The 24,739-nt window shown below is 49.2% G+C and overlaps 1 protein-coding gene across 1 annotated transcript in view; it reads right to left on the reverse strand.

Annotated features, from left to right (window-relative positions):
• Positions 1-3,507: 3,507 nt before the first annotated feature.
• Positions 3,508-24,739, reverse strand: part of LOC119934018 (zinc finger and SCAN domain-containing protein 29-like) — a 44,496-nt gene continuing 23,264 nt past the window's right edge. The window contains exons 4-7 of the mRNA XM_038753363.1: positions 21,254-21,345; positions 20,778-20,904; positions 19,487-20,182; positions 3,508-9,252 (exon numbers count right to left, since the gene is read on the reverse strand). Of these exons, the coding sequence (XP_038609291.1) occupies positions 8,348-9,252; positions 19,487-20,182; positions 20,778-20,904; positions 21,254-21,345 (1,820 nt within the window). The 3' untranslated portion in view covers positions 3,508-8,347. The remainder of the gene's footprint in view (positions 9,253-19,486; positions 20,183-20,777; positions 20,905-21,253; positions 21,346-24,739) is intronic.

Genomic DNA, 24,739 nt, shown 5'->3' on the forward strand with positions numbered 1-24,739 from the left:
CAAACTTCCCAAGCGCTTAGTCCAGTGCTCTGCACACAGTAAGCGCTCAATAAATACGATTGATTGATTGATTGGAAAGGAGTAACGTTTCAGAACACTTGCCATGCAGAGGATACGGTAGCTGAATCATAAAAGATCAGACCTGGAAGTTTGGAGAATTTCAACATTTTAAAACAGTTAAATCAAGCTTTCACCAAACCACCTCCGAATTACGTGAGACCAGCTGAGATGAATAATGCCATCCTAGATCTTTGTTTTTCCTTCCCAGTGGGCCGGGAGTGCATAGATCGGAGTGGAGCGCATCCAGCAATGGCTCAGTGGCAAGAGCCCGGGCTTTGGAGTCAGAGGTTGTGGGTTCAAATTCCGGCTCCGCCAATTGCCAGCTGTGTGACTTTGGGAAGCCACTTAACTTCTCTGTGCCTCAGTTACCTCATCTGTAAAATGGGGATGATGATTGTGAGCCCCCCATGGGACAACCTGATCACCCTTGTAACCTCCCCAGTGCTTAGAACAGTGCTTTGCACATAGTAAGCGCTTAACAAATACCATTATTATTATTATTATTATTATCATTATTATTATTATTATTATCCACCGCCCCTCTATTTCCCCCTACCTGCCTCCGTGGAGTGTTTTTCCGTGGCTTCTGCCTGGTACTGCCAGCCTTTTCGCTGCCCTCGTGGTTTTTCTTTTTAATAATAATAATAATAATAATAATAGCATTTATTAAGCGCTTACTCTGTGCAAAGCACTGTTCTAAGCGCTGGGGTAGATACAAGCTAATTCAGGCTGGACGCAGCCCATGTCCCGCGTGGGGCTCACGGCCGTAATCCCCATTTTTCCGATGAGGTAACTGAGGCCCAGAGAAGTGACTTGTCCAAGGTCACAGAGCGGAAAAGTGGCAGAACTGGGATTAGAACTCGGGTCCTTCTCATTCCAAGGCCCGTGCTCTATCCATTATATATGATGGCATTTGTTAGGCGCTTACTATGGGCGAAGCACTGTTCTAAGCGCTGGGGGGGGGGGATACGAGGTGATCAGGTTGTCCCACGCGGGGCTCACAGTCTTCATCCCCGTTTTACAGATGAGATAACTGAGGCCCAGAGAAAGAAGTGACTTGCCCAAAGTCACACATCTGACAAGCGGCGGAGCCGGGATTGGAACCCATGACCTCTGGCTCCCAAGCCCGGGCTCTTTCCACCGAGCCATGCTGCTTTTCCAGGCAGGTTACCCCACCTCACCCTATATGTATATATGTTTGTACATATTTATTACTCTATTTATTTATCTTGTACATATCTATTAGATATGTGACTGTGAGCCCACTGTTGGGTAGGGACTGGCTCTATATGTTGCCAATTTGTACTTCCCAAGTGCTTAGTACAGTGCTCTGCACACGGTAAGCGCTCAATAAATACGATAAATACGATTGATGATGATATCTATTCTATTCTATCTAGTCTATTTATTTTATTTTGTTAGTATGTTTGGTTTTGTTCTCTGTCTCCCCTTTCTAGACTGTGAGCCCGCTGTTGGGTAGGGACTGTATATGTTGCCAACTTGGACTTCCCAAGCGCTTAGTCCAGTGTTGTGCACACAGTAAGTGCTCAATAAGTACGATTGATTGATTGATTGATTCTCCGGCCGAGCCCAGCGGTCAAACTTTTGTCAGAACAAGCCGGCCCCCGCCACTACTCCCACCATCTGTCCCAGGCTTACGTTCCCTCCTGCCGCCTCCAGCCCCATGTATCCTGTTCCCTGTCACATCCAGGGAATTCCTTAACGGGAACCACCGTTTCATTCATTCATTCATTCAATCGTATTTATTGAGCGCTTACTGTGTGCAGAGCACTGTACTAAGCGCTTGGGAAATACAAAGTTTCCCCAGGTGTGAGTCCAAGCCTCCCTTTCCCATGGGCTTGCTCTCCCAACACCCTTCTTCTACCCAATTACTGGTTCAAAACTCAATGGGGTTTCTAGACTGTGAGCCCGTTGTTGGGTCGGGACTGTCTCTGTCGCCGAGTTGTACTTTCCAAGTGCTTAGTACAGTGCTCTGCACACAGTAAGCGCTCAATAAATAATAATAATGGCATTTATTAAGCGCTTACTATGTGCAAAGCACTGTTCTAAGCGCTGGGGGGTTACAAGGCGATCAGGTTGTCCCACAGGGGGCTCACAGTTTTAATCCCCATTTTACAGATGAGGGAACTGAGGCCCAGAGAAGTGAAGTGACTTGCCCAAGGTCACACAGCTGATAAGTGGTGGAGCTGGGATTTGAACCTCTGACTCCAAAGCCCGGGCTCTTTCCACCGAGCCACGCTGTGGGCATTCATTTATTGAATGAATTGTATTGATTCAATAAATACGACTGAATCAATCAGTCAATCATATTTATTGAGCGCTTACTGTGTGCAGAGCACTGTACTAAGCGCTTGGGAAGTCCAAGTTGGCAACATATAGAGACGGTCCCTACCCAACAGTGGGCTCACAGTCTAGAAGATAAAATGAATGGGGGAGAATGTAGGCAAAGGTCACTGATCAATTGTATTTCCTGAGCGCTCACTGTGTGCAGAACACTGTACTAAGCACCTGGGAGAGAACAATATAATGGAAACATTCCCACCCACAAGGAGTTTGCAATCTAGAGTGATTACAGTGAGCCCACTGTTGGGTAGGGACTGCCTCTATATGTTGCCAACTTGTACTTCCCAAGCGCTTAGTACAGTGCTCTGCACACAGTAAGCACTCAATAAATACGATTGATTGATTGATTCATTCGTTCCCTTCAAGGCCCTGCCGAGGCCCTCTCCATCCGCTCCCCCCCCCGCCATCTTACCTCCTTCCCTTCCCCACAGCACCTGTATATATGTAGATATATTTGTGCATATTTATTACTCTATTTTACTTTATGTTTGTACATATTTACTACTCTATTTTACTTGTACATATCATCATCATCAATCATCAATCGCATTTATTGAGCGCTTACTGTGTGCAGAGCACTGTACTAAGCGCTTGGGAAGTACAAACTGGCAACATATAGAGACAGTCCCTACCCAACAGTGGGCTCACAGTCTAAAAGACTGAAAGTCTAAAAGACTAGTATCTATTCTATTCATTTTATTTTGTTAATAGGTTTGGTTTTGTTCCCGGTCTCCCCCTTCTAGACTGTGAGCCCGCTGTTGGACAGGGACCGTCTCTAGATGTTGCCAACTTGTACTCCCCAAGCGCTTAGTCCAGTGCTCTGCGCACAGTAAGCGCTCAATAAATACGATTGATTGATTGATTCCTTGCATGCGAGCAAGGAGGATGTCAGCAGGGAGCCAAGAAGGCGAGAGGGATTGAATTCTCCCTACTATGTCAAGCTTTTTTTTCATCCCAGTTCATTACCTTACTCTCTCCTCCCCGCCGTCCCACCTCACCCGGCCCTGCGTGCCCACGAGCTGGAGAAGGGGAAAGTGACCCCGGGGGGGTCACGTAAATCATCTGACAGCTTTGGGCGACAAATCAAGTCAAACAAGTCTTTATTGAGTGCCCACAGGATGCATAGCATTGAACCAGGCACTAGGGATACATTTTAAAGAATAGACATGGTTTCTGCCCTCGGGGAGTTTACAATCTAATAGGGGAGTTAAGACTAACTTACATCAACACACACATAGATAGATAGAATAATTACAAGAATGAGATGGAGGGGAGGAACGGGGTCACAGGTTGGGCCGGCGGGGTGGATGGGTTGAAATCGAGGGCGTAGAGACCCCCCCCCAGAAGAGCAGAGACAGAATGCAGATGAGCGATGAGCTTTCCTAAGGCTTTCCAAGTGCCCCCTACCTCGCCACCGCGTTTCCTCGAAGCGGGAGCTGGAGGAAAGTCGGAAAACCACTCCCTGCGGTTTTTGCCACTCCTTGCTGACCGGCACAAGCGAGCGTGGGACGTGTGGGTGTCCATGTTTCCTCCAGCTGAACTCCACACCTCCGGGGTGTCCTGGCCTCACTCTAGGTGGGTGGCGTGGGTAGGCTCGGGGTCCGGAGCGAGAGGTAGAGGGTGAGAGGGGCAGCCACTCCCCGGAGTCACTTTACTGACCTGGAGCGTATTCAACTCTCCTACGGGATACACAGTCGTCCTTTGGTCAAAAGATGCCGCTCCTGGGGGTGAACTTCACCTTGGGAGGTGGAAGAGGTGAAAAGGGGCAATGCTGATCCATTTCTTCTACTCTTTGCAAGGTAATTGGTCCGGCAGGGTAAGTTGATTAGAAAGCTGGGCCCACCGAAGGCCCTTTAACGGCCCCTTCCTTTCCCGCTTACGCCCTATTCTCCTCCATGTCACTTTCTACGTCCAACCTCACTCATTCCTTTGTCTTTTCAATACACTTATTACACCTGAAACAAGAGGGAAGGTTAAAACGAAACAAAACAAGAAACAAGGAAAACCGATAGAGTTTGAACTTCTGAGTGGAATGTACGAGCAGTTCTGTCCTGTTCGGGAGAGGTGTCCTTGGTGGACGCGGCCAAGGAGGGGAAGCTGCCCTACTCCAGCATGAGGTATTTTTCCAGCCATTAAATCGTCCAGCATTTACCTTGGGCTGGGATCTCCCAGCTTCCCATCTCAGTTAATAATCGTAGTAACGGAAACCGTATCCGGTAACCACAGTGCCAGGCACCGTGCTAAGTGCTAGGGTGGATTCAAAATAAGTAGATCCGAGTCCTTCGGTCCCCAGGAATTCACCTCGACTGCAAACTTTCCTCCCCGTTTCCTAGCTTGGAGCGAACCTTTCCCTCCCGACTTGGGGCTTCCCACGGAACTCGCCCCCACCTTTCGGCCTACCCTCGGATGGGACCAACCTCTCTCACCTCCTCTTGTCCTCCTTTCTAGTTTCCCGAGTCGGCAGTTGTCCCAGTGCCTAGCGCCCGGAAGGGGATGACGTTCCCAACCTGAAGGGTTGGATTCAATTTCCCAGGAAAGACCAGCTCTCCGTAGTAAAACCCGGCAAGAGGCGAGAACTCAGCAGCTAATCAAAGGGGAGGAAAGCTTTCTGCGACGGGAGCGATTCAAACCTTCCGGCCGGGCTCTTCAGAAAGGGAGTGTTTGTTCAGCCGTCCCCAGAGCCATTTCTCTCGGGGTTGTTACTTACCACGGGACGACTTTTAGAGGAGCTAAAAGTCCTCCTCCTCAACAGCATTTGTGGCATGCGGAACCTTGTTCCGGGGACTCGGGAGGGCAGACGGAAATCTAGCAGGTGATCCCTGCCCTTGATAAACACACAATCTACTGGTTCGCTTCAACCCTTTCCTAGATTTACCAGGGCTTTTCCAGTTGCGGCTTGGGCTTCAATTCTCGGGATTCTTTAGAAGTTGGCATTGTGTATCAGTTCCCCTTCTCACTTCTGGTGCCCTTAATCAGCTGCAGTCCACCTCATGTGTAGAGAGGAGTTGTTGCAGCTGCCCTGATTGCTACTAGGCCTACCTAAACTCTTCACCATCCCCTAGTTAGCTCCGTCCGGTGCTTGTGCACCGGTCTGAACGGACGGATCTACGTGTTCCAGTCTGTTCAGACGTATGTAGTGTATTCCCGGCTGTCCCCGTGCAGAGCACAGCCAGCTTAAAGCTGTGCAGAACTTGGGGCACAATACGAATTAGTGGGTTCCCCTGCTTCCCGGGGGCACTTAGGAGAGAAGGACCAGAACCTGAGAGCCACTGCTAGGGCTTCAGTTGAAAATATCTCTTTTAAAAGGGGCAAAATACGAATTAGTGGGTTCCCCTGCTTCCCGGGGGCACCTAGGAGAGGAGGACCAGAACCTGAGAGCCACTGCTAGGGCTTCAGTTGAAAATATCTCTTTTAAAAGGGGCAAAATACAAATTAGTGGGTTCCCCTGCTTCCTGGGGGCACTTAGGAGAGAAGGACCAGAACCTGAGAGCCATGGCTAGGGCTTCAGCTGAAAATATCTCTTTTAAAAGGGGCAAAATACAAATTAGTGGGTTCCCCTGCTTCCTGGGGGCACTTAGGAGAGAAGGACCAGAACCTGAGAGCCATGGCTAGGGCTTCAGCTGAAAATATCTCTTTTAAAAGGGGCAAAATACAAATTAGTGGGTTCCCCTGCTTCCTGGGGGCACTTAGGAGAGAAGGACCAGAACCTGAGAGCCACGGCTAGGGCTTCAGCTGAAAATATCCTTTTGAAATTGTGATGAGTCAAAAGGATTATGGTAAAAAAAAAATGCATTTTTTTTTTTCAAATTTAAAACTTGAATGGGACAGTGGCTTCTCTGAAACATGAAAATGACCTGGTCCGGATCAGTTAATGCCACTGGTGGATCTCCTTTTCCCCCAGCTCTCCCACCTTCTGCTCCGTATTCCTTCTGGGTCTGCTACAATGTGGCACTTTGGTGGAGGGGTAGACATCTCCTTCCTGGTTGTCCACTGGAAGCTTCCACTCCGTTTTCTTTCTGAATTCTGACGGGCAAGGCACTGGGCTCAGATTCCAAGTCAATAGGACTACAAGTCCTCAACACTGGGGCAACATAATCTAGTACCCCATACTATATAATGAGAACTATTTTCCCGCTTCGCTCACTTTCTAAAGACTGACAGTATTGAAGGAAAGACTTCTGCTTCCAGAATGCATTATAGTGGAGTCAGGGCTGTTGGGTAGCACTGAGCCCGTCCATAATCCAATTGGAATTTGGAATGCCCCGGTGGAAGTGCCCCTGAGGCAATCAACCATTTTGGCCCAATAAATGAAACCGCGTGGACACCCATGCATTGTATCAGTGAGGCTGCCCAGTGCCCCTTGTGTCTTTTTTCCTGGTTGTGTCCGAAGACCGTGCCCGTCTCCACCAACGTGAAACTGTGCCTGTCCGTGGGTTACTGTTTGCGTGTGGGAGTGTTAGGCGTCTGAGCGGGGTGCTCTGAGAGGAAGAAAGAGGCAGAGCGAGTGGGATTAGAGGTGCGGGAAGGGTGAACCACCTTCATCCTGGGCTCCAGTTTTCAGGCCGCTGGACCTGGTTTCTGGGTTAAGTGGCCAAAATGGGAAAGAAAATATGGCTTTCTGGTTCTGTAGGCCACTCCCGCCCAGGTCCCCCAGTTGGAGGTTTCCCTCGCCTATGAGATGGGTGATGTTTCCTTTTACACGAAGGCTTCCTGACTTCCGCTGACGACTCCTCTTCTGGCCCCTCTGGCCTAACAGTAGTCCTGCCCTATCTGAGAGCTTGGAAAGCAGGCCTCTTCCGCTGGGGGTTGGCGGATAAAGTAATAAGTCCGTAGTAGCCCTAAGCTTTCTCGGTAAATCCTACTAGCCCTGCCCCATCCCATCGTCTTTAGCGAAGACGAGGCTTGGCCAAGTCTCTGGGGCTGGAGGCCCTCAGAAGGTGCACGGGAAGCTGCACGCTCGATGAACTTCGTCTCACTTAAGCCTAACCTCCGGGGAGCCTGGCAGCTCCGTTCTAGAGCTGGGCGGCCCCCCGTTTCAAGTCCTCAACCCTAGCAGGCTAGTTTAGTTTCAGGACCGGCTCAGAGGTCTGAACCTGACAGGACGGCCCTCGCCCATCCTCGGAGGGCCCTCCTCGACTGGGAAGTGACCTATACTTGGGGCCTCGGAAAGCCTGTCCTCCTACTACGTGAGTGGACGGATGGGAAGGAATTAAGAAGGAAAAACTCTAGGAATGCATCAAAATTAAGCATGTAATTTATGCAGGGACATGCAAAATGATGCAAATTTAATGAAAATTAAATACATTTTTTTTTTAAAGATGCAAATGTACTGGTCGTATCTGCATAACTTTTTCAAACATCTGGATGCGAGTCCAGGCCATATCCTAGCGGAGACCGTGGCCTTCGGGACTCTTTCACAGAGGAGGTTTCTCAGGGGGAGGAAGAGATGGCGTCGCCATCGGCATGCTCCCTCCAGTTCGGCGCCCATCTTTTGAGCCCAACCCTGGAGCATGTTGAACCTGCGTTTTTCTGACTCTGAGCTGCTGCAACCAGCTCCCACGGTCAGTCACCTGGCTGGGGCAACAAGCACTAAACAGGAATCACAAAATGGAACACCCAGCTCCGATCTTCTCCTCATGTGACCCAGAGAAACTGGGACAGATGTGAGAGTCATGGCCCGATTTATCAAGTCACTGGCAGAGCTGCAAAGTGGGACCCCAGTCTTCCTACTCCTGGGCTGTCCACCTTGGGAATTTTGGCTTGAGATATACTAGGAGCAGAATAGCTGCTACGGAAGCGGAGGGAAAACCCCAAAGACTCTTTTTCCTAAACCTGATGGACTATTTTGATAGGATAAGTAGGAATTTTGGGAGGAGGAAGGTGGGGGGGCTTCCCCAAAATGGTTTTCCCCGGCCTGACGCCTTTAAAGCACGCTACTCCCCTGCAGGTCCTCTGGGTTGTAACTAGGTCTGGGCTGTAGCAGCAGCTTTTCTCTCCTGTGGATACTCCAGTGTTTGGTAAGGTGAGAGCTTCTATTAAAGCTTTTCCCGCACTGGGGACATTCATAGGGCTTCTCTCCCGTGTGGGTTCTCCAGTGGGCGCTGAAGTGGGAGCTGTTGTTGAAGCTCTTCCCACACTCGCCGCATTTATAGGGTCTCTCGCCGGTGTGGGTTCTCTGGTGCACTATAAGACTTGAGCTCTGGTTGAAACACTTCCCACACTCGGCACACTTAAAGGGCTTCTCTCCCGTGTGAATTCTCCGGTGCACGATAAGGCTTGAGCTCTGATTGAAGCATTTCCCACACTCGCCGCATTTATAGGGTTTCTCCCCCGTGTGTATTCTCCGATGGGCGCACAAGTTTGAGCTGTGACTGAAGCTCTTCCCACAGTCGAGACATTTATAAGGTTTCTCTCCCGTATGGATCCTCTGGTGTCTAATAAGGCTCCGGCTCAGATCAAAGCTTTTCCCACATTCGCTACAGGTGTGAGGATTCTTTATCTGATGGGCTAGCTGATGGGTAATGAGGTGGGAGCTGTGAGGAAAGCCCTTCCCAAATTTGAGATACGCAAAGGAACTCTCCCCCAGGTATGGCCACTGAAAGCCTAGGACTTTCTCTAAATCCTCCTGAGGTGTCAATCTCTGCTGCCTCTCTCCTTGGGGGTTTTCCCATTGCCACCCTGAGCTGCACTCATTCTCAAAAGCTTTTTCCCAATCGGGATGCAGGGGAGCATCCATTTTGGGTCTTCCTGGGAATGTCCCGTGGAGTTTCACTTCGTCAGAAATTTCCTGCTTGGGATTCTTCTTAATACCATTCCCGAACTCAAAACCTGAAAAAAGGGACAGACATTGCAGAGGTCACAGCAAAAGAAAATGGCGAAAGGAGAGAAAATGTTCAAACCAAATGACCGGCGAGGCAGGGATGCTGGAGCACCATTTCCCATATGCTCATTCCCCAAGTCCGTTGGAAGATCAATGGTTTCTTCCTTTCCTGAAAGGGTTGACGACTGGTTCTCCTCCCATTCCCGAAGCCCTGAACAACTGGCTCTATGGCTACTGCATTTCAGCAGAGAGATAAGGGGCAGTTTCGAACTTCAGATATTTTGAGTCACGACAAGAGGCGCAAGGTTTCTCCATCTACATGCCGTTTCAGGTTTACATGTCGGTTCCGACTTTACAATATTAACCTCTTTAATGGCACTAGTTCTGGGCAGGGGGACGATGGGCGCAAAGAAATGGACAATTTGAAAAAGCAGGTGGGGTGGGTTGGAATTTGGGGCGGGAGTAGTTAAATAAGGGAGGGGAGCGTGAGAGAGGATTTGTCTGACCACCACCACGGACGGACAACCTGTCCATTTCACTTCAGAAGGTCAGCTACCCTACTGTGGAGCCTCTCTAACTCAATAGAAATTACCACAATACTGCTTATTTCGAATGGACTGAGTGCATAATTCTGGATAAAGTGGGTAAAAACTGGGTAGTTGATGAGAAAGCTGGTTCCAATTTTCAACGTTTCACCTTAGGATGCTCTTTTTAGGAACCAGCTGGGAATTTTTTGGGAAACAGTGCTTCAGGAGAAGATAAGGGGAAATGGCACCCTGCGTTAGTCATTGGGTGGTTGTTTGGACTCAGTGTAGGCTGATATTATCATTATTATTATTACAGTATTTGTTAAGTGTTTATTATGTGTCAAGCACTGAACTAAGCACTGGGGACAAGATAATCAGCTCCCACATGGGACTCACAGCCTAAGAGGGAAAACAGTTACTGAATCTCCAACTGGAAGATGAAGGAACTGAGGCACAGAGAAGTTAGTGAGTTGCCCAAGTCACACAGCAGGTACACGGTGAAGCCAGGAATAAACCCAGGTCCTAAGTCCATAAGGCTGGGGAACGTCCAAAAAGAGTGCTGGAGGAGGAAAAAAAAAGGTTCCAATTGGAAGCATTTCATAAAAAGGGGAAGTTGGGTTTTATAAGGATGCCGAAGACATTACCCTTGATGGGTGAATTAACAATCCTCTACTAATGAAAAGACAGTGTATTTTGAGCCTATCATAATGGCAGTCCCCTGCAAAGTACCACGTGTAGAAATTCCACCTATTAAGTACCACTGCCCTGGCCGTTCTTGTGCTGTGGGATTGATTATGGAAATTCTCAGAAAAGAGAGTCCAGGCGGATCCATAACATCATCATCATCCATCGTATTTATTGAGCACTTACTGTGTGCAGAGCACTGTACTAAGTGCTTGGGAAGTGCAAGTTTGCCACATATGCAACCCTGAGCTTTCACGAAATACAAAAGAGAAGTGGATTTGTTCTCCTGAAACCCTCAGGGCTCAGCTGAGTGGACCCTGGGTCCGATGCCATTCCCCTGGCCAGCAGAGTCACTCAGCAGAACCTTAGGGTCTCAGCAGCTCTACTGAGGGCCGCATGGCACGGGGCTAGAAAAGGTGCCCCTTCTCTATTTTCGTGGCTTCAATGCAAAAGAGTACTGTCCTCTAACGCCGCATCCAGCATCCGACTTCTAACCCCGAGGTAATGAAGTGGCAGGTCCTCCCTTCTTCAGAGTCACCCAGTCTGAGCACCTTACAAGTTTCTGAGTCATTCCCCATGCATGCCCCTCATCATCACCTCCCTAAGCCTCACCCTCCTCCGCGTTCTCGCCCCGTCCCTCCTCCTAATTAGGGTTAGGCCCGTCCTCAGGTCCCTGCTACGGCGTGACCGGTCAAGTTGGCTAACTAGAGTCAGGACAGGGGCCCGGGGTCAGTTGCGGGTAAAGGTTGGCCAGTGCTGCGTTGAATGAATCAAAGAGCGGATCATCATCATCATCAATCGTACTTATTGAGCGCTTACTATGTGCAGATGATTGATTGGGCCTGACTTTCTCAAGTGCCTTCTTCCTCACCCCCAGGCCTCCTCCACTCAATAAACCCCGCTCCTCCTTTCCTAATGTACTGTCTCTAATCACCACCTGCCTTTAGCTTCATCTTTTAGTTTACTTCCAGTAGACCCATCTCACATCATCCTCCCCCTAAATCGCCGCAAGTAATATGATGTCTCAGAAGGGACATCTTTAATTTGGCTTTGGCCACTGCCCAAGGGACATAAGGGCTACAATCACGGTGACTATTTTACCAGTTTCCCACCCCTCTTCCTGGCCAACCACCACTGGCCAGCTAAATACTTGCATTTGGGATGTGAATCCTCTTGGACTCCCCATTCGGTATTTGTTTCAACACTACTGACCGAGCCATTGGGGTACTGGACACTTGGAGAACAGAGAAAAGAAACACCAGACAACAGAAGCTGCAGTCCCTGCCCTCAAAAGGCTTACAGTCTTGTAGACTGTAATCTCTTTGTCAACTGCAAGGTCGCTGTGGATAGGAATTGCGCTTACAACGCTATTACTGTACTCTCTCAAGCACTTAGTACAGTGCTCTGCACACAGTAAGCGCTCAATAAATACCACTGATTAATAGAGGAAACAGTCATCTCTTCCGCAGGCTCCAATCTGGGCTTCCGAAATTAATGAAAAATACTTTTTCAGCACTTACTGTGTGCAGGGCCCAGTACTAAGTTTAAGCTCGTGGAAAAATACAACAAAAGCAAAGGACGGGATCACTGCCCTCAAGAAGCTTACAATCTACTAGAGGGAAAGACAACAAAATTACTTTCAGTTAGGACTGAAGAGAGACTAGGAAGATGGGGAATTTAATAAACGCTAAACTAGCGCAGCACATAAATGAATATGTATATTCATATGAATTGTGAAGCAGCGTGGCTCAGTGGAAAGAGCCCGGGCTTTGGAGTCAGAGGTCATGGGTTCAAATCCCGGCTCCGCCAATTGTCAGCTGTGTGACTTTGGGCAAGTCACTTAACTTCTCGGTGCCTCAGTTACCTCCTGTAAAATGGGGATTAAGACAGTGAGCCCCCCATGGGACAACCTGATCACCTTGTAACTTCCCCAGTGCGTAGAACAGTGCTTTGCAGTAAGTGCTTAATAAATGCCATTATTATTATTATGTATATAAGAACTATGGGTGACAGTGAGAGCAGAAGAGCTCAAGGAGAATTAGGATGTTAACAATCAATCAATCGTATTTATTGAGCACTTACTGTGAGCAAAGCATTGTACTAAGCACTTGGGAATGTGCAATAACGCAGAGTTGGCAGACATGTTCCCTGCGACAATGATGTTATGAAATGGGAGGGTGAGCCCACTCTTTTTTTAGACTGTGAGCCCACTCTTTTAGACTGTGAGCCCACTATCGGGTAGGGACTGTCTCTATATGTTGCCAACTTGTACTTCCCAAGCGCTTAGTACAGTGCTCTTAAAACAGTAAGCGCTCAATAAATACGATTGATGATGATGATGATGATGATGATGATGGCCATGGGGATGGAAGAATCCTGGAGCACAGGGATTTTTCAATAGCACTGGGGAACAGGAATGTCTAGCTATCCTATATTCCCAGTTTTCCCAGCTACGTACTTAAACCAAGAGATCTCCCTTCTTTTGTTCCAGAGGACTGGGAATTGATAACTGTGAGGGAGAGGTGAGACAGCAGCAGGTGGGTGGTTAGAGTACACGCTGATGAAGAATCTACCGCCAAGAATGATAGCTAAACCTCGGTCCTGAAGCTTCGGGACCCATAACCTGCAGAGAAATCGACGATGGTGGCAGTGGTTTTCGCAGTGCTGCTCACTCTCTCTTTTCTCTCTCGGGTAAGTACCCAATGGGGCATGAAACACAAATTGGTGGGAGTGCAGGGGAGAAGAGGTCATGACTGGCCCCTCCGAGATTTGGGGATTTTACCCATCAGCCAGAAATATCCCTGGGACACTCCATCATTGAGGCCCTGCTGAGGTTATCTCACCTCTAGCTAGAACTGTCTCCTACTTCTGGTCTTCTCTAACCAACACAAAACTCCCACCTAGGACACACAACCACACAATAAAGCCACACTAGGGAGAAACACGTCCCCACTTTCCAACATCTCTTTCCTCCCCGCTAGGCACCTAGCTACTTGAGCCTTAAAAACATTTCTTCCGCAGAGTATTCTTGACTTTTGGGATTTTGCACAGAATCATGGATGTGCCGCTACTTTTTCTGGGGCCAAATCTTCCTCTAGGCTTTCATTTTTGCCTTGGGCTGATAAAGGGTAGAATAATACCAATGACGATGTTGGTATTTACTAAGCTGTACGTACCAAGAACTACGTTAAGCAGTGGGATGAGCCCACGTGGGGCTCACAGTCTAAGAGGGAGGAAAAACAAGTGCTTTATCCCCATTTTACAGATGAGGAAACTGATGTCCAGAGAAGCGACTTGCCTTAGCTAGCCAGTTGGGACTAGAACTACTGTTTCCTGAGTCCCGCCGTAGATCACGATAATTTAGCTGGTCCCTAGGCCTCTTCTCTGCCGTCAGTTTGACCCTGGGCCAGTCCTCTCAGGGGAGGTGAATTTTATACCTGGGGTCATCGTTCTGGAGGAATCCTCCAAATGCCAACCCTGAGGTACGTGTTGGGAGTCATAACAAAGGGCTCTGCTCTACTGCAGAATTAAAATGTGTCTCTTTATTGTGTATTGTAGACTCCCAAGATCTTAGAGTACACTGCTCCGCACACAGTAAGTGCTCAATAAATAGGACTGAACGAGTGGAATACAGACCTCGCTCAGCCCATCTCCCAGGGGCTATTTGGACAAGGGATGTCCCACGGTAGGACTGGGCTTCCTGAGGCTATTCAGGGACATGGGCAAACTCCACTGATCCATCTGAATTCATCTGGGATTTTATTTATTATATTTATTATATTTATTTTACTTTGTTAGTATGTTTGGTTTTGTTCTCTGTCTCCCCCTTTTAGACTGTGAGCCCACTGTTGGGTAGGGACTGTCTCTATATGTTGCCGACTTGTACTTCCCAAGCGCTTAGTACAGTGCTCTGCACACAGTAAGCGCTCAATAAATACGATTGATGATGATGATGGGATTACAGAATACTAAACGCTCCTCTACGGAAAACAAAGAGGGTGAAGAATCATTTCATCCACTCTGAATGGGTCTGACAGGGTTGTGCACTGACGACTCCTCAAATCAATCAAAGGTCTTTGAGTGGTTTCTATGTGCAGGGCACTGTACTAAGCACTTGGGAGACTCCGATACAACAGAATTAGCAAACACGTTCCTTGCCCATAACGAACTTTCAGTACAGAGAGGGAGGCGGACATTAATATGAATAAGTAATATATAAGGTGTAAGTTAAAGGTTCTACATAAATGCTGTGAGGTTGCGGATGGGGCAAATATCAAATATGGCGAATATCAAATATCAAAGATATCCTGATGGCTTCTGGAAATTAAGCCACACTCCTTGAAGCTCCTGTTTAGAGTCACCCAGTAGTTACTGATCAATTGATCAAATACGATTGAATGAATGAACTGTGCTTGAATCCCCTAAGCCACAAAATGGGTCTGAGAGGTTCAAGTCATTACCAGGGATCCAGCCATATGGCCTACTGGAAAGACCACAGGCCTGGGAGTCGGAGAACCTTCTACTCCCGACTCCACTGTTTGCCTGCTGTGTAACCTTGGGTGAGTCACTTAACTTCTCTGTGCCAATTCCTCAACAGTAAAATGGGGATTCAGTATCTGTTCTCCCTCCTACCTAGACTGGGAGCCCCATGTGGGACAGTGACCGTGCCTAATCTGATTATCTTATCCTCCTTAACTTCCATCTTCAACCGCTCACTCTCCACTGGTTCCTTCCCCTCTGCCTTCAAACATGCCCATGTCTTTCCCATCCTAAAAAAACCCTCTCTTGACCCCACCTCACCTTCTAGTTATTGCCCCATATCCCTCCTACCATTCCTTTCCAAACTCCTTGAACGAGTTGTCTACACGCGCTGCCTAGAATTCCTCAACACCAACTCTCTCCTCGACCCCCTCCAGTCTGGCTTCCGTCCCCTACATTCCACGGAATCTGCCCTCTCAAAGGTCACCAATGACCTCCTCCTTGCCAGATCTGACGGCTCATACTCTGTCCTAATCCTCCTCGACCTCTCAGCTGCCTTCGACACTGTGGACCACCCCCTTCTCCTCAACACGCTATCCGACCTTGGCTTCACAGATTCCGTCCTCTCCTGGTTCTCCTCTTATCTCTCCGGTCGTTCATTCTCAGTCACTTTTGCAGGCTCCTCCTCCCCCTTCCATCCCCTAAATGTAGGGGTTCCTCAAGGTTCAGTTCTTGGTCCTCTTCTGTTCTCCATCTACACTCACTCCCTTGGTGACCTCATTCGCTCCCACGGCTTCAACTATCATCTTTACGCTGATGACACCCAGATCTATATCTCTGCCCCTGCTCTCTCCCCCTCCCTCCAGGCTCGCATCTCCTCCTGCCTTCAGGACATTTCCATTTGGATGTCTGCCTGCCTCCTAAAACTCAACATGTCCAAGACTGAACTCCTTGTCTTCCCTCCCAAACCCTGCCCTCTCCCTGACTTTCCCATCTCTGTTGACGGCACTACCATCCTTCCCGTCTCACAAGCCCGCAACCTTGGTGTCATCCTCGACTCCGCTCTCTCGTTCACCCCTCACATCCAAGCCGTCACCAAAACCTGCCGGTCTCAGCTCCGCAACATTGCCAAGATCCGCCCTTTCCTCTCCATCCCAACCGCTACCCTGCTCGTTCAAGCTCTCATGCTATCCCGTCTGGACTACCGCATCAGCCTTCTCTCTGATCTCCTCTCCTCATGTCTCTCCCCACTTCAATCCATACTTCATACTGCTGCCCGGATTGTCTTTGTCCAGAAACGCTCTGGGCATGTTACTCCCCTCCTCAAAAATCTCCAGTGGCTACCAATCAATCTGCGCATCAGGCAGAAACTCCTCACCCTGGGCTTCCAGGCTGTCCATCCATCCCCTCGCCACCTCCTACCTCACCTCCCTTCTCTCCTTCTCCAGCCCAGCCCGCACCTTCCGCTCCTCTGCCGCAGCTCACCTCCTCACCGTACCTCATTCTCGCCTGTCCCGCCGTCGTCCCCCGGCCCACATCATCCCCCTGGCCTGGAATGCCCTCCCTCCGCACATCCGCCAACCTAGCTCTCTTCCTCCCTTCAAGGCCCTACTGAGAGCTCACCTCCTCCAGGAGGCCTTCCCAGACTGAGCCCCTTCCTTACTCTCCTTCTTGTCCTCCTCTCCATCCCCCCCATCTTACCTCCTTCCCTTCCCCACAGCACCTGTATACATGTATATATGTTTGTACATATGTATTGCTCTATTTATTTTACTTATACATATCTGTTCTATTTATTTTATTTTGTTAGTATGTTTGGTTTAGTTCTGTCTCCCCCTTTTAGACTGTGAGCCCACTGCTGGGTAGGGACTGCCTCTATATGTTGCCAACTTGTACTTCCCAAGCGCTTAGTACAGTGCTCTGCACACAGTAAGAGCTCAATAAATACGATTGATTGATTGACTGATTATCTCGTATCTGCTGTAGCGCTCAGTACAGTGTTTGGTGCATATAATACAATTATTACTTTGGTGTCTATTCCAGTGCTTAGTATAGTGCTTGGCACATAGTAAGTGTAACTGATACTGCCATTATTAGAATTATTAGCCAGGCCAGCTTCCAGCCTGGTGATTCTCACGGGGATGGAGAGGTTCAGAGACTTTTGGGGTTTTTTGACAAGATTGAGGGATGGTTCCAGCAGGCCGAGATGGAACCACCTCCCCAACTCGTAGGGACCAACCATACCCTCCTGAACCCCCCGAATTCCCCAAAGATAATCAAACTGGGAGCTGACCAGACCCCAAAAGGATCCCTCCAGGCCTCAAAGCATTTCCAAGGTGTCGCAAAGCCATACTGGTGGCTGAGGGACCCACGCCCAACCGGGACCAAAATGCCACTGTTCCTGCTGAGACACCGAAACGGGTTTACGAGTGCTGTGCTTTCAATTATTTTGTGAACTCCCTTATCAGCAGAGATGAAAAATGGGAAGATAATGGGATGAAAATAGGCCACATCTGAACTATCCCTGCCCTAAAAACACGGCAAAATGGATCGCACTCCACTTTCCTCAACCATCCAGTCACCTTCCACTGCATCATGCCAGAACGCTTTACACCGCTAACAGACTCCCTGGACCTGCTGTGGCTCCTCAGGGCCCCGCCACAACAGGGTCCCAAACCTAGGACCCCCAGCCACGTGCCTCTCCACCTCACTCCCAACGCTGGGGGGTAGAAGAGTGGGGGCGGCACCCCTCCCCAGCATGGGAAAACTGACACCATTAAGGGGGGAGCGACATCACTGTCATTATCATGGGGCGGGGCAGAGGTCAGGGACAAAAGCACCACTGCCACATGGGGAAACCATCAAAGCCGCTATTGACGGACCGGGGAAACCGTTGACATCACCACAACCGCCACAGCAGACAGAAGGAGAGCAGAACTGCCGCAGTCTGGACTTCATGCATCTCCTGTTGGAAGTGCGCAATGCAGAGGGCCGAATCAATCAATCAATATTATTTATTGAACGCCTACTGTGTGCTGAAGCAGGCAGCTCTGAAGGAGAGCGGCGAGGGGAGGGGGTTCTACCGGGTCACCTTGGCAGAGGAGCGAAGGGCCGGCGATCTGCAGCCCCGAGTCCGGGAGGGGCCTGCAGCTGGTTGAACACCGCACCGGGATTCATACCCTGCTGACCAAAGCGTCTCCTGCCCTCCTACATACGGCTCAGGTGCCCGCAGGGACAGTGGACGCCAGAGGGAACCGAATCTCAGCTGCCCTGTACTCTGGGAAATCCGTGTGCCCCTGAGCTAAACTTCCCCCCCCAGTTTCCTCCGGCCTTTTAAAATTCCAATTTTTTCACGTCTGGCACTCCGTTTTCCTTAGGAAGGGAAACCCCACTTTCCTGGGAGGGGTTCAACCTTAGGAGGCTCTTTAGGTGAAGCAAGGAGGTGTCATTTCTGGAGAGGTGGGGGGTAGGGGAGGAGGCAAATAATTACTAATGAGTGGGTGGTAGCCACAGACTCTCCCTTGGCCCTGCCATTCCCCCAACCAAGCACACAGCAAGCCCGCACAAAATGGGAGCCTCACGCCTGATCCCCTATCTACCCCAAAAGGGGTGTTGGCGGGGGATTCCACTTCTATTTACAAATACATTTATTCCCAGTCGACCAAACTAACAATGCGTTAATAATACAGACACCCTGTGCCCTTCCCATCCAGCCCTAATCCTTCTGCCATCCAGAAGCCTAAGGGAGAGCCCAAGAAAAGATCCAAATGGAGCTCCCATCATCTAATTCTACACCGAGTGCTTCACTGTCACCAGCCTAAGCCCCAGCCTGAAGGCGCAGAGAAGATGATGGAAGACAAACGCAATGGGGGTGTGACCACCCCCAAGACCCTCACGATTCCATTTCTGCTCTCAGATACCTTCCCAGAGCGAACACATTTAAAGCCAGAACACCACTCATAGGACTGCCTCCTGATGTGTATACCCCATTGTATCTTGGTGGGGTTTAAAAAAAAAATGGCGCATAAGGAAAATAAAAAAGTCACACAGTTTTAAAAAGGCTGAGCCCTGAAGGTGGAAGGAGAGATTCTGGAAGAAAGCAAGGATGCACGAGAAGGGGAAGGGAGCGAGGAACAGGAAAAAGGAGAAAAAGAAAGGAGCAGAAGGTGAGCAGGAAAAAAAAAAGAAAAAGAAAACCCAGAGACACCTCTTCTCTGGATTCACGCCCAACAACTGACACTGGAAATAGGTTAATCCTCAGTGGTCGAGAGTGTGAACTCCCATGAAAAACTGGAAGAACCACTCGGCTGGGACAAAATCAGAATCCTGCCTTCTTCCCGGACCACCCTCCCACTCACATGCTCTCGGGATCAGTTCGCCGTATCCAGGAATCTTTCTTTCTTTCCCCCTTCCTGCAAACAACCCTGGACCTGCCCTGGGGTACCAAGTCCCTTAAAACTACCAGGCGATTCTTCCATACCTTCCACTCTTCATTAGGCCACAGTGCTTGTCCCTTCCCGGCCAGAGGCCCCCCAAGTAGATGGAGTCTTACCTCGGGAGCCTTGGAACAGAGATGAAGGACCCTCCTCTTGGGCCGGTTCTTCAATGCCCAACTCGTCACTGTCGGACTCTTCCGACAAGACCCCTGCTGTGGCCACCTCGTGGTCCCAGGCCCCGGGCTCCTGCTCGTCCGTCTCGGCGTGGCCCATTCCGTAGTAAGGGAGAGACATCCCCTCCTCTAGGACGTCGGTAGGGAGAACGGGAGACCAGGAGCTCATCAAGGCGTCCATCTCATCATAGAAGATGCAGGGCTCCAGCACATGGCCGCTCCTTGCTCTACGGTAGCTCTTTAGGAGGCCTTTGAACTTGGCCTGACACTGTTCCGGTGTCCGGAGGAAGCCGTACTCCTGCAGCCGCTCTGCCACGGCCCCGTACACCTGGCTGTTTTGGTGGCAGATCCGGATGATTTCGTAAAACTGAGGCTCGCTGAGAATGGCAAGTAAAGTCTTAATTTCCTCCGAGTCCCAGTGCATGCCTGTGACCTTCTCATCTTTCCATGCCTCGGACTCCTGGTCTTTCCAGTTTGTTTCTTCCCGCCGTGTTGGAGCTTCGCTTTCGGTCTCTTCCTGCTCCTCAGGACAGGAGCCTCTCAGGATGTCCTTATCCTTGGAGCCCTGAAGATCCAGGTCACCCAATCCTTCTTCCCCTGGCTTTAGCCCAGAGATGTCAGGCTTGGAAATGCCAAATCCTGCTCAGGGAGAAGCGGACAGAGTATGGATCAGCTGGTCACAGGGAGCTCCCCCAAACCCAATCCCTACCTCTTCCACCATAAAACAGGACTTCTGGGAGACAATTTTTTTTTTTAATGGTACTTGTTAAGCACTTACTACGTGCTGGGCACTGTACTAAGCCCTGAGGTAGATCTAAGCTAACCAGGTTGGACAGTCCATGTCCCACGTGGGGCTCACAGTCTTAATCCCCGTTTTACAGATGAGGTAACTGGGGCACAGAGAAGTGAAGTGACTTGCCCAAGATCACAAAGCAGACAAGTGGTGCAGCCGGGACTAGAACCCAGGTCCTTCTGGCTCCGAGGCCTCTGCTCTATCCATTAGGCCACTCTGCTTTGGGGAGGCTAGGGAACTCTCTCTCCCTTTGGAAGGCTCTTGGGAAGGTGAATTTCCAAGACTGCCACAGGAAGAACTAAAACAGAGCTGCAGGGCGGGCAGGAAGGGTGGTAATCTCTTTGCCACAAGATCTGGCGCTCAAAGGCCTCTGGTCATATTAGAAACTGAGAACACCAGGGTCCCCAGAATTTGGAATCTAAAGGGGAAAATCGGTCTTACCCAGTGAGCTTATACTCCCATAATTTTCCTGCTTGAGGTGTCGGTGGAGGTTTCTTCGGGGAGGAACCAGATGGTTCTGCCTTTCCTGGGTGTGGGACATGCTTGTGTTCTCGTACTTCTTGGATCTCTGAAACAACGCAAGAGGGAGACAGCCTACTGAGAATCTGCTGCCTCTGAGAAAATTCCTCTCACACCCGGAGTGAGAAATGGAGCCAGGCCCAAGAAGGAGAATCAGACAGACTGCTGCACGTCTTGGGGAAACAGAGAACCCTTTCCGTGAAAGACAGAGAGAATAGGGGAGCGGCCTTCGAGGAGTCAATTACCCCACAGCTCAGGCTCAGTTCCCGGGTCCCCGAGTGGACTGGGCCAGCTTCTTGAGCCATGACCCAAATGGCTTAGGAGGAGGAAGGGCAGAAGGAGTCTTTGCAGGTAGTGTGCTTCTCGATATCAGGAGGGACAAAGGGAACCAAACTCACCTGGGAGTCATACGTCAGGAGTGCGACGGCCATATCCCGGTCTCTGGTGCTCCCCTTTCGGGAAAGGCTAGGAACCCGAGGAGTAGGAGAAACTGAGAGAGAAAAAAGGAGCCATTAGAGCAGGGGCCCTGAGCCTTGGGGTGGGGGGGGTGGGGGGGGGGGCAACACTGTGAACTGATTTCTAAAATACGTGACACTCCCTAACAACTTCAGTGCCCGGGTTTGACCTTAAAAAATCTAGTTTATCCACTTGCTCAGCTTGGGATTTTAATTGTCTTGTCTGCTGGGCGGTTAGAAGTAGTCCTTCCCTCGGTACCCTGATGTGAAGGGGAGCCTGAGAACAGAACCGCTGTCACCCAAACATCGCCTCTCTCCAGGCACAGACCTCAGGAATTCAGCTTTCCACTCACCTGCCACAAAACCCCAGTGAGGACTTAATGTTGCCGGTTATGGCAGTCATCCAAAAGCTTGGAAAATGAGGCCGAGAGTGGCATTTCAGAGCTCTTTAGAGGGATGGGGGGATTTTGTTAATGATGTGCATATAGCTTTAATTCTATTTGTTCTGACAATTTTGACACCGGTCTACATGTTTTGTTTTATTGTCTGTCTTCCCCTTCTAGACTGTGAGCCCGTTGTTGGGTAGGGACCGTCTCTATATGTTACCGACTTGTACTTCCCAAGCGCTTAGTACAGTGCTCTGCACACAGTAAGCTCTCAGTAAATACGATTGAATGAATGAATGAATAAAGGGAGGGGAGGAAAAGGGTGTGTTTGGGGGCATGGATGATGCTGTAGACTCCTTGTGCATGGATGGTGAACGGCTTAGCTCAGGGGCAGCCACCCATGCACAGAATCCTGTCCTGGTCATTTCCTCCAGTCTTCTGATTTGAAATGGTCTGAAAACTTAGTAAAGAGACAGTGAGAAGGCCACAGTCAGGGGCCAAGAGGGACAAAAAAGCCCAACAACGGAGAGTCACCACACAAAAGCACCAGTATCCATTTTCCATAAACTGGCTAGATGGTGTCCATTTAGCAGACTCCAAAGAGCACAATTTGAGACAGGGCAGAAGGTGACTTGCAAACGTGCAATACTTTACAAGGAGGCAGCAGTACTTCACAGTACTAAAAATCAAGACATTCAAGGAACACTCCTTCACACCCAATTTGAAAACTGAAGTCTGTACCAAAGCAGCCCGTACTCAGAGCAAGATAGTCACAAAACAAAATATGCCGAGAAATCTTAGGAAAGTCGGGTCAGTAAGCACATCAATGACGGATGAATGGTGACAACTGGAGATCTTGGGTATGGGAGGGAGGCCACAGTGGAGACTTCTTTGACTGTGACTGGGGTTGTAGAATAAAACAGCATAAACAGCACTGCAATTGTGCTTCAGGAAAATGCTACAACCATTGAAGAATTCAATCAAGAGGAAAGCAATGGGAATTAAGTTCAGGCTCTCAGATTTTTCATATTTTTTAAAAATCCAAAAACAATTTATGTATAATACTGAAATGGATAGAACAGTTTAAATTCTGTTGATATTCTAAGACCCTCCCGCTCCTCTTCCCCTCCCGTCTGCGTCGCCCTGACTTGCTCCCTTTGTTCTTCCCCGCTCCCAGCCCCACAGCACTTATGTACATATCTGTAATTTATTTGTTGTATTGATGTCTATCTCCCCTCCTCTGGACTGTAAGTTCATTGTGAGCAGGGAATGTGTCTATTTATTGTTGTATAGTACTCTCCCAAGCGCTTAGTACAGTGCTCTGCACACAGTACGTGCTCAATAAATGTGATTGAAGGACTTGAATGAATAACACACAGTACAAACCTAAAAAACTATCGTGAATAAATTCAATTAAAAATGAGGGATGATCAGAAAGAACTAACAGAATGGGTGGTTTGGGTGATGGGGGCAATTTCAATTGTGGAAGGGTTTGGGGTCAACTACCCAAAGCTTCAAGCCTTCACGGTCTCCAGGCCAATTTAAGGAGGGGAAGGTTGAGTCTCGGGAAAGTGAAATATCCACATTGGGAAGCCACCTGGGGATGTGTTTTGGGTGACGCTGATGTGTTTTTAGAGAAACAGTGTGGCCCTAGTGGAAAGAGTACGGTCCAGGGAATCAGGGGACCCGAGTTCCGACACCTGCTTGCTGTGTGACCTTGGACAAGTCACTTACCTCCTCGGGGGCCTCACTTTCATCTATAAAATGAGAAGTCAATCTTACTCCCTCTTATTTAGACTGTGAGCCCCATGGGGGACAGAGCCTGTGGCCAACCTGAATATCTTCTATCTACCCCAGTGCTTGACACCTCCTAAGCACTTAACAGGTCCCAGAATTACTATTATGCTGCTGCTTGTTGAAAATGCTGCGCTGCTCTTGGGGGACAAAGCTGGATGCTACAAGAGCTTCTGGTGGGCCTTGACCTTCCTACTTTAGTAAATGTGAAACAGAGCCATGACCTCCCGAATGCCTCGCTGCATTTCAGGCTCCTTTCCATGCCGGAATCAAGCTGCACTGATTCTGCCCAGACTTCTCCGCGTCTCTTAAAAAAATCTCTGCCTGATTTTCCAGAGGATGTGTCGGCCACTCACTCTCCTCTTCACTCGCTCTTTCAGTTTCTCTAGATGGACTTGGCTTTGCCAATTCCTCTTCTGCCAGCTCCTCCAACAACTTCTAAATTTTCTGCTCTAGCGGAACTTCACATCCTGTCCACTGCAATGGGTTTTGCCAGTTTGATGATCTTGGAGACCTCTTCTTGGATTGGGAGACTCCACAGAAGTCTTTCACAGCATTTAGTCATATCCTTCCCACCCCATCTTTTTTTAAATGGGACTCATTAAGGGTTTACTATGTGCCAGGCAGTGTACTAAGTGCTAGGATAGACAGAAGATAAATCAGGTTGGAGACAAGCCCTGTCTCATATGGGGCTCACAGTCTAAGAGGGAGGAGGACTTAATCCTTACTTTACAGATGAAGTAACAGGCCCAGAGAAGTAAAGGGACTTGCCCAAAGTCACACAGCAGGCAAACAGCAGAGCTGGGATTAGATTCCATGTCCTCTGGCTCCCAAGCCCGGGCTCTTTCCATTAGTCCAGGCATTCAGAATCAACTTCTTGACTTCACCCGATGACCCTTTACTAATCTCAACAACATTCTTGGTGTTAAATGAATGCCAGGTTTTCCTCCAGTCTCTGCCGGAATCTCCTGAAGCATGCATAATGTGGTCATCAATCAATCAGTTGTATTTACTGAGCGCTTACTGTGTTCAGAGAACTGTCCTAAGTGGTTGGGAGAGTACAGTATAGCAGAGTTGGTAGACAAATTCTCTGCCTGCAAGGAGCTGACAGTCTAGCGGGGGAACTCTAACCTTTACATGTTTTAAATACTCCTTGGTTCACTGACTGCAAAGGAAAGTTGGATGTGGTGGCAAAAACACCACCTCGACGTTTTTGTTCAAGGAGAAGCACTTTAAAAGACAAGTTTTG

This window comes from Tachyglossus aculeatus, chromosome 11 (genome assembly GCF_015852505.1).
Source record: "Tachyglossus aculeatus isolate mTacAcu1 chromosome 11, mTacAcu1.pri, whole genome shotgun sequence".
Lineage (NCBI taxonomy): Eukaryota > Metazoa > Chordata > Mammalia > Monotremata > Tachyglossidae > Tachyglossus > Tachyglossus aculeatus.